Here is a 15,496-nt window from a genome sequence, read left to right as displayed (position 1 = left end):
TGGTAGAAAATATGAGTTTAAAATGTGTCAAAAACACCATGCTTCGTGCAATTTGCGAGGTTAATTTAAAATGCGCTGCTTAAGTAAAAAATATATTTTAGATTCATAAAGAGACTGCACATTCTTTTTGTATGTTTGTTTGAGGAAGGGGGTGGGCGTTTACATAGATCCTTTACAGAATCAATATAGTCTAATGATTGTCTACTGGTTGTGTAATCTGCTTATTGGGGATTGTTCACCAATACATTTAAAACACTAGTCTCTTCACAGTGCAGATTATTTACGGCTGTCGTGGACCAAAACTACTAATAGAGTAAGACTAATTGATTTTTATTCATTTCTCTTAAAATGTTATGGCAAATATATTTTAGACTGAATTATTTAAAAATATCCACAGGAATGTCCATATTTCATGTTTTTCAGTGAACTGTGCAAAGTTTCAATTCAGTATAATTTAACTATTTTGTTCCCATTTTTGATGGTGTGCCAAGACGACACAACTTGGCTATTTTGCCTGTAATTGATTAGCTTATAGTTATTAGAATATATAGCACTAGCTTTTACAACCGAACTGCCATTGCTCTGCATTGAAATAATTATGGTAGCACAATTAATCACGTCTTATTTGCAACCTTGTAATTAAAAACAAAAATCAGCATGGTTTTATATTAATAACTGAAGAAAAGTAATCTTTTAACTGTTTTTACAAAAGAAATGGCAACCTTTCAGCAGTCCCACTTGGTCAGGAGGACGTCCAAGTATATAAACATAATATGCTTGGACTTTGAAAAAAGATACTGACAAAAGACTCATGAGTAACTCTGAAACAATAATAATATCTTCTCAGAAGTAAGTCCTATTGAATTCTGAGGCGCTTACTCCCAGGTAAGTGGGGTTGGGTTGCAGGCTAAACCTAGCAAATGTGGTAAATAGGGCTGGTCTGTTTTAGTTCAGTAACTGGCTAAACATAAAGCAGATGGAAGGAATAAACTTGTTTCAAAATGGAGGCAAGTAGGCAATGAACAGTACAAGGATCTGTATTGTGGATGTGGACCAGTGTTTTTATTTAACATCCAAAAATGAGTTGGGGGTAAAGAGTGAACAGTGAGGTAGCCAATTTGCAGATGACACTTGATTATTCAGGTGAATACTCAAGGAAAGAGCTCCAACATAATTTCTCCAAACTGAATAATTGGGCAACAAAATGGCAAACAAGATTCAGTGCAAGTAAGTACGTAGCACTCATTAGGGGGAACGATTTCCAACTTCATATATACACTGATGGGATGTAAGAAAGCTGTGAAAAAGGGAAATTCCATACTTGGGATCATTAGGAAAGGGGTTAAAAATAAAACTGCCAGCATCGGAAGACATTTATATAAATCTATTGAGTTGCCAAATTGTGGAATGCTGGGCACACTTAAATTAAATATAATTGAGCTGGAAACGGTGCAGAAAAGGGCAAACCCAATGAGCAAATGTTAGAATTTCTTTCATAGGAGGAAAGCCTTTTCTTAAAAGGCAACAAATAGATGATCATGAATAGAATTTTAGAACATTACGCATGGTTTTGACGAAGTAGGTAGAGAAAATACTGTTCTCCCTCTCTTTTAAACCTAGAAAGTGGGGGGTCACCCTTTAAACCAGTGCGCCATAGATTCAGAACTGCTGTTAAATTACAATAAATGTACAGAATTTGCTGCCACAAGATATGGCGACCCAGCCCACTGGCTTAAATGGGTTTCAAAGAGGATTTAAATCCATGAGGTGAAATGATACTTCAGTTCTAATGGCCACAGCTAAAAGGGAACTCCAGAAGGCCAGCCACATGGGGCCATTCTGCATTTACCATTTATAGTGGTGTAGTTGCTGTTTGATCCAGCGTTTGCCTGCTCCTTTTGGTCACATATCGCTGTTATTAGCGAGTCAGTATGCTGCTTTCCTTTCCACACAAATTGTGGGTTGTGCCTGTACTGAGAAAATATCCGTACCTGTAGTAGCCTTGTGTTCCTCCAGCCAGTAAATTCTGGAGTTATTTATTTGATCACTATTATTTATTTAATCAAATTACAAGTTTGCTTTTAAGAAAGGGGGAGCTTAATGTGACAAGGTGGGGTTTTTTGATTTACTTTATTTCTCTTCCCTTTTAGAAGAGTAATATATTTTTAACAAAACGAAAAATTCAGTGTGATCTTTTGAAGAAAGATGACTGTTCATCTCTCAGAAAAAAAGGGCAATGTTTTACCTGACTTCCTGCATCTGAATGACTTGGGATGTGAATCTGTAGGAGGGAAGGTAAAGTCAAAGAAATTCACCGAAACAAGAGAGGTTCATAAAAGTAGATGATGCTTAGCTTTGGTGCAGGGATCTTGAAAATTTATTTTTTTTAAAATCTAACTTCTAGAGATATAAAGTTGTTATCCTAATTATTATGATGCCAAGATGTGTTTGTCTGTTTGAAAATATTTTGGTAAAAAACAATAGATTTCCATAATTAATTTTGATAACATTTTCAAATAAAAGTGCTGCATAAAATATTAAATCAAAAGCAGCTCCTTCCTGCAGGGCTACAAACACAATTGCACACTTTCAAGTGTAATGTTGATGTTCTTGTGCAAATGGTATCACAGGTGCACAAGTTTAAGTGTTATTGAGGCAATAATAATAGCAGTTGAACTAGGATTTGTGTAGCCTCTTTCTCACATACAAGACACCCATTGGATTTGCCTTTTGTGTTATGCGGCATGAGCAAGCTGGTGCAATTGGATATCATCCTACAGCACCTTAAGCAATTAAAAACCATATCAAATATAGAACACGATAAGTATAATAGCAATAATAATAATAATAATAATAATAATAATAATAATAATAATAATAATTCATCTGTAGCATTTGATTCATTTCAAGATATCCAATGTATCCAGCAAGCAATTCTGGTAAAGATTAAAAAACAGAATTCACTACTCATTGAACCCCCCCCCCCCGCACTAAAAGTCATTGTGAACAAATGCAGTTTTAGAGCTCACATAAAAAACCAAGGTGAGGGCTGATAGTATTTCTCAGGGAAAGGAATTCCATAACTTGGGGGGCCATCACTGAGAAGGCCCTGTCCCTCATACCAGCCTGCCTAATCTCAAAGAGAGATTTCCAATGTCGCATGTAAAATAAAATTCGTAGTTACATGTAAATTGCAGCTGTAATTCATGCTTCTTTTTTATTTTGTAAAGGTTTTATTTGCAACTGATGACTTTTTTGCTCCTGCAGAAAATCTCTTAAAGGTAGGTATGCAATATCTATATGGCTCTTCTTTGGATTGCAGATGTATTCTGGTGATAAAGGCCACTGCGATCCACTGATGAAGGGTGGTATATAAATTTAATAGATAAATAAGGCCAATTAACATTCTAACGCTTAAGGTATTGTTGCACAATTGCCTTTTCCAAGCTGTGAAAAGTTTGGGGGGGGGGCCACACACTACAGTTTCCTTTCCTTTGTATAAGAATAAGCATTTGGCCAATTGTGGTAGTGATAATATACAGTAGTTAGATATTTTCAGACTCTGGCCTTAATGGCTGTACATGGAAGAGTGTCTCTTAGGTGGTACTGGTGTGCAACGTCACTTATTTCAAATGGCCTTACATTACAAGGGCTCCCCTTATAAACTAGCTCTGCTTCATTTGGGGTTGTAGCCCACCACATTTCTGAATTGAATTCCATCCTCAATGGCACCACTATATGGTAGCTGCTGTTCATGTGCTAGGCCTTTTTCAGACTGACACCAATCTCAAGGGAATGGGCATAGGCGTCTAGCCAGCCCACTAGCCCTCCCCTTGCCCAGTTCACTTTTAATTTGGTTCATTTCACATAGCGAAAACAAAACCCCCGAATCAAGGCATTCTGAAGCACCTACTATAAACATATAAACATTCTGTCAGCTTTAAACCTTATTAAAATGAAGGGCATAATGCAAGCACTACCTTGATCTTTTTTATATATGTTTGCTTAGAAACAAAGACCAGCATATCATGCAGACCTATTCACCGAGTTTGGGAAATGGAGGGATGGATGGGAAACCAGGAGGAAGCGCATTCCAGGTAAAACAGCTGAACCGACATTTATTTATTTTTAGAAGACTTTTCTGAGAGAATTTCTGAGATTATGGTAAGGAATCTTGTAAATAAATAGGATGGAAAATTTCCTAAATCTACATATATTAACTTTGGTTGGGTGTTGCAATTTAAAGGTTCTTCCTTTGCCTCTTAGGTCATGATTGGTGCATCATTCAACTGGGGGTGCCAGGTACGATTTATGGGTTTGAGGCAGACACATCTTACTTTGCTGGAAACTGCGCTCCTCAGATATCAATCCAAGCTGCTTGCTTGAAGCCAGGTAATTTAAGATCTTGAGAACTTTGTAGACGTTCTGATTATGCTGTATTAAAACATGGAAAGGTGACAGGAAAGGGACCCTAGCGGAAGCAACATCAGGAGAACAGTCACGTTGCCGGAAACCCAGTGGGAGATGAGCATCATTGAGAGAAACTTTTCTTCAAGGCCTAGGGCTAGAGTAGGCATTGGCAAACTCGGCCCTCCAGATGTTTTGGGACTACAACTCCCATCATCCCTAGCTGACAGGACCAGTGGTCAGGGATGATGGGAATTGTAGTCCCAAAACATCTGGAGGGCCGAGTTTGCCTGTACAGTGGTACCTCGGGTTAAGAACTTAATTTGTTCTGGAGGTCCGTTCTTAACCTGAAACTGTTCTTAACCTGAGGCACCACTTTAGCTAATGGGGCCTCCTGCTGCTGCCGCACAATTTCTGTTCTCATCCTGAAGCAAAGTTCTTAACCCGAGGTACTATTTCTGGGTTACTGGAGTCTGTAACCTGAAGCGTCTGTAACCCGAGGTACCACTGTTCCTGGGCTAGAGATTACGAAAAGTCATGGAGGGGGCAAGGGAAGCCAAACATGGACCCTCAGCAGGAGGGACTGGCTATTGGGAAAGTGTGAAGGAGACTTTTCCAGGTTTAGCTACCAGGCACAGGATATCTAGGGGCTAATACAGGCACTGGAGATCAAAAAGCCATAGTAATGTTTCACCATTCATGACTGCTTGTTTCTAATCTTCTATGTGGATAGTTACCGGCACAGAGCTATGCTGACTATAAATGAACAGCAAGGGTATCCAGATGCCTCAGTTAGTAGAGCATGCAATTCTTAATCTCAGATGCCCCCACGTCGGGCAAAAAGATTTCTACCTTGCAGAGGGTTGGACTAGATGGTCCCTTCCCATCCTACAATTCTATGATTTAATGTCTGAAATGGCACGATGTGATTAGGAGAGTGTGCACTGATTATGATGCATTCATCCCACGTGCTGCTACATTGTGCTAATCCCAACCTCATCTGCATCAGAGGGACATCCTGACAGAAGCTTTCTTTACCCCAACAATATCAATGTAGTAAACGGCAATGGTCGTGTTGGCAATGATGGAAGGGGGTTTATCTCTCACATATCAGCTGCTTTTCATTTTTTCATGTTTCTGCACGTGGTGTTCAAGGTCATGTTTAGTTTGCTCTTTAGTCTCCCCAAAGGACCCCTGCCCCCTTAGCCCTACAGTAGATAAGGTAAAGGTAAAGGGACCCCTGACCATTAGGTCCAGTCGTGACCGACTCTGGGGTTGCGGCGCTCATCTCGCTTTATTGGCCGAGGGAGCCGGCGTACAGCTTCTGGGTCATGTGGCCAGCATGACTAACCCGTAGATATCCTTTTGTTAATATAGTGAATCTAAACAATATAGTGAATCTAAACAATTAGCTTTTCGGAAGTGGATGTGGAAGAGGTTTTGATTATGCCCACATTATCTACTTAAATTTCTGTGGGCGTATTGTCTTTGCAGAGGAGGTACCAGCGCTGCCAGCAAGAGGGAACAGAATAGGAACAGCTGCTTCGGATGAAGAGCTGAGGATTGTCAAGGAGGTAACTGGGATGCCTGTGTAGGAAAAGCACCAGATAACATAGAGTTATTGCGCTAAAATTACTGTGTTTTATCAAAATGTTAATACACATTATTTTAGACTACCATCACCGCCTATTAGTGTGGAGTGGGACCTATTTATCTACTTGCACTGGTGTGCTTTCGAACTGCTAGGTTGGCAGGAGCTGGGACCGAGCAATGGGAGCTCACCCCGGCATGGGGATTCGAACCACTGACTTTCTGATTGGCAAGCCCTAGGCTCAGTGGTTTAGACCACAGTGCCACCCGTGTCCCAATGAAATTGCCTCTTGGCATCTGCAAAATACGAAGGTGGGGAAAGGGGATAGGCTGCACCATGCAGATGCCACATATAGGGAGTGACTAGCAGCAACCAATGGGGATAAAGCCTATTATGCTTCTGAACTCTATACTACCTTCTGCTTCTCTGAACCATCTCCCACATATCCCCTCTTTCTCAATTTATTTACCCACACCTCTCTCTGCAGCCCTAATCTCTAAAGCCTACTTTACAAATAATGATAAGAAATGAGTTGTTAAACCACAAGTTAACTATGAGTTATCCCAGACCACCAAACAAGCCATGGCTTGTTTCTCCAAAGAGAGCCAGTGTGGTGTAGTGGTTAAGAGCAGTACACTTGTAATCTGGTGAACCGGGTTCGCGTCTCCGCTCCTCCACCTGCAGCTGCTGGGTGACCTTGGGCTAGTCACACTTCTCTGAAGTCTTTCAGCCTCACTCACCTCACAGAGTGTTTGTTGTGGGGGAGGAAGAGAAAGAAGAATGTTAGCCGCTTTGAGACTCCTTAGGGTAGTGATAAAGCGGGATATCAAATCCAAACTCCTCGTCCTCCTCCTCCTCCTCCTCCTCCTCTTCTTCTTCTTCATGGCTTGTTTCTCCAAAGTTTGGGCTGTTTTCTAGCTGCTCTTGCCTCATGCCTCATGACTTTTATAATTCAGTGAGCGCCTGGGGTGCCAAACAAGCCAAGGTTAAGGAAGGGTGATGGGTCCCTACATATCACCAAGCCATAGTTAAAACAAACCAAGGTTAGTAAGCCACCAACAAACCATAGATTCAGAATGTGCTTTGTTGGCAGTAAACAAACCATTATTAAAGCTGTTGGCCTGGGTTCACACATAACACTATGCCATTTTTTAAATTAATGCAACATTTGTAAAGGAGAATATACAAGAGTTTGTGATAGGGTATAAGCCTATGTGCATACAATTGTTGTATGTGCAAAGGCTCTTCAGTCTGTGGATATCAGGGGTGGGGCTAACAGAGACAGCAATGCAGGGGAGTCCAGCAATATTTCTCACTATGCACAGAATAAATACATAAAAGAGAGCATGTGAATTGTGATGAAAACATTCTCCTATTACCACTCCTGCTTTTGATCCGCTTAGGTAGACCTTAGATATTTCTATACTTGAGAAAGGGCTATAAACAACGGGTATTTGGAATTTCCCTGGAGTAAACAAGTAAACAGGATGGGGACAACAAGTGGCCTACGGGGCTGTGCTATGAATGGCTGGTTTACCATATCACACCTATCTACAAGTTTGTTACATTCGTCACCTACTAAGCTTGCATTAAAGAGGCCAATTTTAGCAGCACTGCACATTTCAAAAGTTTTACATCTGAGTTACGTAAGCACCCTGAATATTTTAAAGGTAGTCTTTTTATGAGTGTGGGGCCACCTCTATACCAGCTCAGGTGTATTAAAAAGAAATCTAAGTAAAGTTATCATTTCCTTGAAAGTTAACCAGCTAATGAATATTTATTTTTTAGATGAGGTCAGATGAATGGAGCTCCTTAGTTCCCATCTCAAAGATAAAATCAGGAAACCTTGATGCTGCCCACAACTATTTTGTTGCAACTTTGAAGCAAAAATGGACACACTTAAGACTCAACATATATCCAGGTAAGATCCCTATCAGAGGAAATGAACCTGTGACCCTCCAGATGTTGCTGTCAGTTATCCCTGACTATTAGCCATGCTGGCTGGTACTGGTGGGAGTTGGAAGACAATGAACATCTGGAGAACCACAGCGATAAGCTGCACCACAGCTGTATATGTAACATCATTTGCTCGCATTCTTTCCTTGTTATTTCTGTCTCTCCCTTAACAATCATCATATCATATATTAAGTTATATCCGCCGTATATTATTGTAAAATGTAACTACTAAAAAATATAGAAATGTGCATATGCATTATTTTCTCTAATCAAAATATGTGCATCCTTTTCTTCTGGCATGAAACCAGAATTAAAACACTTTCCCCTTCCCAGATGGTGGAATTGCACGTTTAAAAGTGTATGGTACAATGCAGAGAGAATGGCCCCTCTCTGGCCTGAACCACTTGAGTGATTTGGTGGCAATGGTGAACGGAGGTGTCTGTGTTGGATACAGTGATACTCAGTTAGGCCATCCTGGGAATATTTTAGGTAAGAATCACACCAGGCTTTGTTTATAGCCATTGATTTGGTTTCATGTAATGCAGTTTGAACGTGATGTTTTCGTGAAATTAAGCTGTCAACTTTTTAGTGAACTGCTAAACAATCCCTCACAATTGTTGTTTATGGGAATAATCCATGAAATACTATGCCCATTAATGGCACTTAGGCTCAGTAAACCCAAGTGAAATAAACAGGCATGGTGCAAGCAGTAGTGTTTGGTGAATTCCATTCTGTTTTAGCTGAGAGTCCAATGACATTGGTTAAGCATGATATTTTGCCCAGCTGAAAATAGTTTCTCCAGTTTATAGGTACAGTAGATGAATGGGCAGAGCAAGGTAGAGAATTTTGGATATAATTTTTCAGATATATTTTTTCATACTCATTTCCCCTAGCATCAGGAAATTGCAGTGGGTAGTGGTTCACACATTCAGCTTCTTTCTGAGGAGAATGTAATTTCTGGTATTTCTTTTTTCCACGACTCATTACAAAACAGGGGAACAGAGAACCACTAGTCTTTAACACAGTATTGGTTCCCCTAAACAGCCCGTTCTTCTTGGATTCCTCTTGTTTCCCAAGACTGCTTTTTGCCTGGCAGTTATAAATCTTCAGACTCCTTTGCTATTTATAGCAGAATTCCAAACACATGGTCATGGAAAATGAAGGTATATATATATATATATATTTGCTTTCGTAGATTTTCACGGGTACAGGAATGCAGGTTTTGGTGTCCTCGGGTATCTTCCCGTGTAAAAGTTGGGGTGTCTAGGCGACGTTTCGACGAGGTCTCACTCGTCATCTTCAGGCTGGTGCTTTCGGCTTCTTGTTACTGGAACAGAGCAGGATCTCAGTGTTTGAGTTCCTATAAATACTGTTGAGGAGGTGTGGCCTCCTATGTTCTGGGCAGAGAGGAAGTTCCCAGGCTAGTGTGCCTTTTCTTCTTTTGTTCCTTAATTGCTTGAGGGATATCTTGAGTGATTTCTTGAGTGATATCCTGAGTACCACTTAGGTGGGTCATTAGGTGTGGATTAGTTGCTAAAGCCTTTGTGTCTTGACCTCTTGAACTTTGTGAAGAGTTTTTCTGAGAAGATGGGTGTACTACATTTAGTTGTGCTCTGGCTTGGCTTCGTGTATAGGGGCGAGCTGTGGTTTTGTGGCCTGTGCCAGCCAGATCTGTGTAGGGATTGCAGGGGGGTGCAGCATCCGGAGGTGCCACCATGGTTTGGCTACTGGATGGTGTCTGTAATTTATCTGTGGAGAGGGTCTGGGTTTGGGTCTGGTGTGGTTGATTGGTGATGGCGTTCTGTGTGCCTCTGGATCTGGTGTCAGTTTTTGTGGGGAGGGCTAATTTCCCCGAATACATCTTGGACCTGACCAACCACTGCCTAACCAACACGTACTTCATCCACAATGGACAAAGATACAAACAGATAGAAGGAGCACCTATGGGATCACCCCTCTCACCGGTCATCGCAAACCTGTACATGGAACACTTTGAAACCAATGCTTTAGACAAGTCAGAACACAAACCCAAACTTTGGCTCAGATATGTTGACGACACCTTTGTAATTTGGCCACACGGGAAGGAAAAACTGGACAGCTTCCTCACACATCTCAACAGCCTACACCCCAAAATACAATTCACTATGGAAATAGAAGCCAACAACCAACTTCCCTTTCTTGACGTCCTAATCTACAAAAAACCTGATGGCTCCCTAGGACACACTATCTACCGGAAAAAAACACACACCAACCGCTACTTACATGCACAATCACACCACCACCCTGCACAAATAAACTCCGTAGCCAAGACTCTCATCTCCAGAACCAAACGCCTGGCTGACAAAGACCACTTGACAACTGAGTTACAGAATCTCTCAAATGTGTTAATTGCCAATGGATACCAGCAAAACAGGGTTACGAAGCTAATCCAAAAAGAAACACCCCCCAAAAACCAAGACACAGAAGAAAACAATGGCATGGCCCTCCTTCCTTATATCAAGGGCACTACAGATAAAATTAGCAAAATCCTCCATAAACACAATATCAAAACAGCCTTTTGCGCCAACCAAAAAATAGCCAATATCCTCAGAAACCCCAAGGATAAAATCCAGTTGGAAAACCAAAGGGTCTATGAAATACCCTGCAAAGTCTGCCCAGCCACGTACATTGGACAAACAAACAGACGAATAAATGCACGTATCGCAGAACACAAGAATGCCGTCAAAAAAGAAGAAAAAACTTCCTCTCTCTTCCAACACATGAAAGAAACAGGACACGAAATTAATTTTGCAGATTCCAAATTGCTCTCTAACATGGAACATCACCACAAGAGAATAATCATGGAAGCCATCGAGATAGAGAAACACCCTCACAACATGAACAAGCGTGACGACACATCCCGCTTGCCAGACATCTGGAAATTAGCCCTCCCCACAAAAACTGACACCAGATCCAGAGGCACACAGAACGCCATCACCAATCAACCACACCAGACCCAAACCCAGACCCTCTCCACAGATAAATTACAGACACCATCCAGTAGCCAACCATGGTGGCACCTCCGGATGCTGCACCCCCCTGCAATCCCTACACAGATCTGGCTGGCACAGGCCACAAAACCACAGCTCGCCCCTATACACGAAGCCAAGCCAGAGCACAACTAAATGTAGTACACCCATCTTCTCAGAAAAACTCTTCACAAAGTTCAAGAGGTCAAGACACAAAGGCTTTAGCAACTAATCCACACCTAATGACACCTAGTGGTACTCAGGATATCACTCAAGAAATCACTCAAGATATCCCTCAAGCAATTAAGGAACAAAAGAAGAAAAGGCACACTAGCCTGGGAACTTCCTCTCTGCCCAGAACATAGGAGGCCACACCTCCTCAACAGTATTTATAGGAACTCAAACACTGAGATCCTGCTCTGTTCCAGTAACAAGAAGCCGAAAGCACCAGCCTGAAGATGACGAGTGAGACCTCGTCGAAACGTCGCCTAGACACCCCAACTTTTACACGGGAAGACACCCGAGGACACCAAAACCTGCATATATATATATATATATATATATATAAAGGAACAGAGTAAAAATCATGTCTAGATGAAGGATTTGTATTAGAAAGACCCAGCTAAATAAGGTATTAATATATATCTGCAATATGGATGCCAATCAAATGTGATCTACCACGAACACTAAATTCTGGGTTGCAATATTTAGTTATTGAATTAGTTTGATTAATTAATTGAAAACGGTTTTGTCAGCTACAAACATGCCACTTATTAATTAGGGAACCCATAAGCACAGGAATGTGCTTAATGAAAATTTTGACACCCTTGTATTTGAACAGCAGATCGATATGCCATATCAGAAACTCATTTTGAAACTTCACTCGAATTAATGTTTAATATGCACAAGTCCAAATCCCTATTGGGTATGCAGAACTAATTGTGTGGTTCTTTGGAACCTGGCTAAAGCATTTTTTCCCTTGGAAACTGTTGTTTTATTGTTGCAGAAATTTAATTAAAAAACCATCATTAGGTGACCAATTGCAATATTTACAGTTAATTAGCTGAGGTTTATCTCATCAAAAGATAGCCCTACTAAGTTCAGGGGGGGGGGAATCACTTTAGAACATAAAAAATTGAGGAATAAGGTGATTCATAGTTAAGACTTTTGAGTTCTTCTCTCTATATAGTGTCTCTACTCTTTTGTTTTGGTGATGGGTTAGGACCAGGAAGAGCAAAGTCCATGAAAGATGGATGGGAAACAGGCAGAAGTCTGCAAAGACCACCCATTTTAAAGGTAAGAAACAAATTATTTATAACAACTCCTATCCAATTCCTAAACATAATTCATACACAGAAGAACACTGATCTTTAGAAGCTGCAATGAATGTAAGATTTTCAGTATTCCTCAGCTATTTCTTGTCATTAAAGTGTTTTATTGATCTTTATGATGCCTCCCACAACAATGAACACAAACAACAGTATATTGAAACAATACGTTTCCAGACAAAATGCAGTTTTTTGAGCGAAGGAGCTAACATGGAAACTGCTGCGTATTGGGATCCCCCACAAATGGATATTAATATACGAGTGGATCACGAGGGGGAATCAACCACTAAAAAAAAAAAAAAGTCTTCCTTTTAATTCCAGCTTGGTGACAAAGGGATCTTACTTGTACCAGGAAGTGAATGGGCAGTCTTTCGATTGGGACATTCAGGTGTTATAACGCACATAGAAATAGACACCAGTCACTTTAAAGGTACAAATTTCTTGTTATGTTAGTCTTATGTCAAACCCTCTTTACCTAGATAACTCTGTGAAACGTTTACTACTATTCAATGTGTTTCCAAAGATTTTGGTCCAAACAGATAGATATGGAAGATTTTGTTAAAATTCAGCAGATTTTGTTATACTAAATCGAGCATAATGAATGTTTTAAAAATTTGTCCCTCCTTTCAAGCTGTAAGAGTCAGGCAGATGTTTTAAGAAGCAGGCTGTAGTGGGTAATATTCATATTTCACCTTTGAAAATGCCACAGGGTATTACTATATAATCTGTGCAGTATGATCCTAAGCATGTTTATTTGGGGGAGGGGGGACCCTCTTATCACTGAATTCAGTGGAGTTTTACCTCAGCAAGTGTGCAAAGGGTTCCAACCTTAAAATGCAACCATATATCTCTTTACTCAGAAGTAATACTTACTGAGTTGAATGGGACTTCTTCCTGGGTAAGTGTATATAAGACTGCAGCCCTAATTTATTTGGAAGGAACTATTAGCATATCACATTCAATTATTTTATTTTATTCCATTTCACTATTAGGAAACTTTCCAGATACATTTAAACTTGAGGCCTGTATTTTGAGTACAGAAGAAGAAAATGAATATAATGCACAAAAGTGGACTTTGAAGCAAGGTCCAAAATGGAACACACTGGTACCTGCAACAAAGGTCAGCTTTGAATCTCTAGATCAACTGAATATGAATATATCTGTATTATGGGTGGGAAGCACTTTACAAAAAGCAATTATGAGTTCCAGAAAAACAAAAGCGACAAACATACAACATCCACAAAGCGTGTTCTCCCTCATGGAGAGCATGTGTTGTGGTAGGGTCTAACAGGACACCCCCTCTTGGTTATTGGGCGGGACCATTCGGATGGCCATGACTGTGATTGGGCCAATTTGGGTTGTTGGGGGGATTTTGATGTTACCATTTAGAGGGTTGGCCCGAAGGTTATATATTCTTGGCACGTAGCCTTTTGCAGTCTCTTTTGCTGCGTGCATCGGATCGCCCGCTCACCCTCCCTAATTTAGGGCTGTTGCGTTTGACATTGCTATGGGGTCATCTGCTTTTGGGGCAGGGGCCTGGTAGGAATTTTGTCCATTTGGCAGATTGGCTGGTGCCATTTGGTTTTTGCCTACTGCAAAATCCGGAAGTCAGTTCTGTCCCTGGACCGGGACAGATAGTTGGAACCAGTGCCTACACAACCACTCACATTTATGTATTTTAATAAAGTTGTGGCCAAAATTATGCCAAAAACCTTAAACAAAAATTCTGTGTGAATTGTGATTTATTTAGGGGGTGGCTTGGGGACCTCGACATGCAACTAGACAAAAAATGTAAGATTGGAATGAGAATCTTGTCTGCAACTACTATTACCAAATTTATTGTGTTCTTTCTCCCCCAGCTTAAACCTCATACGAGACATTTTTTTGATGGTACTGCCATAAAGATGCTGGATGTGTTTACTCATGTGAAACTTACTTTTGCTCCTGATGGAGGTGTAAGTAGGATGCGTCTCTGGGGATTTCCACGGGCCTTGCCAGACATGAGGAAGTAAAAACGTTCTCAGGAAAAAAGGCTCTGCAGAATTTCACTCATGGTTAATACAAGCCCGAATACAATTCATCTATCTGCATTCATTGAATTATACAGTTTTCCACATCATTGGTTCAAATGCAACAATTTGTTACGGTTGTACAATAACATCATTTCTCTAGCTGAATGAATAATTTACATATATATTTGCTAACAGGTTATCGGATTTGGAAAATGGTATTATTTATTAAACAATGTTAAGAGGCAATGAATGCAGCGTCGAACAGATAGAGCACATAAGGTAGAAAGGTTTTGTTTTTGTTTTTTAAAGCGCAGTTACATATCAAGCCGGTTATATTGTTTAGAGTGTTGGACTAGGATTTGTGAGACCCGGATTCAAATCCCCACACAGCCATGAAGCCTACAGGTTGACCCTGGGCCATTCAGATACTCTTAGTTTCTTGCCTCACAGGGTTGTTGTGAGGATAAGACAGGGAAGCGGCAGAACTGCATTTGCCACCTTGAGCTCCTGAGGTGAAAGGTGGGATATTAATGAAATAATAAATAACCAGGACTGACCCAAGGCGGTTTGCTGCCTGATATGTGGCGCTGCAAAAGGCATCGCCTGCCCTGTCAATGTCAATAGTACCCAAAGCAGAAAATTGCACTTCTCCCCTCCCTGGCAATAAGAATAAAATTTAAAAAACTTAATAATTTAATGGCACCCAAAATCAGCTACCTGAGGTTTCCCCTTCATTCTGCCTTGTGTGAGGACCAGCCCTATTCATTAAAAATAAAATAAAATCCTATGTGTAGTCTAATTTTCAGTTTTGCTTACATTAGTCCGGAATATCCAAAATATGTCCTCATATATGATGCCGTTTATCACAGCCTTATTCTATGCTAACTTGGAATAATAAATAATAATAATAAATTATTCCTGCTTGATTTGATTGAAAAATTCAAGCAAGTGTGCTTAGGAGTGCAACGTTAAGAAATGCTGACCACAAATAGCTAAGAGATTCTGGAACTATTAATTATCAAAACAGAGAGCAAAACTGTATTGAACATCTGTGCAAGAATATGCTTCAGTATGTTTGAAGTTTGTGTGTTAAGAATCAATCTTGCATTATTTTTTGCTTAGATAGTTGTGCCTATCTTTTCCTTTTGCTATCTAAAATTGAATTATGTTATAATAAAAGAATACTTACCCTTC

At 40.3% G+C, this 15,496-nt stretch overlaps 1 protein-coding gene across 1 annotated transcript; it reads left to right on the top strand.

The window, feature by feature from the left end:
• Positions 1-406: 406 nt before the first annotated feature.
• ALLC (allantoicase) lies at positions 407-15,496 on the top strand. The gene is made up of 11 exons (XM_028722475.2): positions 407-2,295; positions 3,231-3,281; positions 4,010-4,097; positions 4,267-4,392; positions 5,902-5,981; positions 7,787-7,919; positions 8,288-8,443; positions 12,185-12,258; positions 12,612-12,720; positions 13,283-13,410; positions 14,150-15,496. Exons 1-11 carry the CDS (start codon positions 2,206-2,208, stop codon positions 14,300-14,302), a joined length of 1,188 nt encoding a protein of 395 aa, XP_028578308.2. The 5' UTR covers positions 407-2,205; the 3' UTR covers positions 14,303-15,496.

This window comes from Podarcis muralis, chromosome 3, assembly GCF_964188315.1.
Source record: "Podarcis muralis chromosome 3, rPodMur119.hap1.1, whole genome shotgun sequence".
NCBI lineage: Eukaryota > Metazoa > Chordata > Lepidosauria > Squamata > Lacertidae > Podarcis > Podarcis muralis.
Note: the sequence above shows the minus strand (reverse complement) of the source record. Positions and strands in the feature narration are given on the sequence as shown.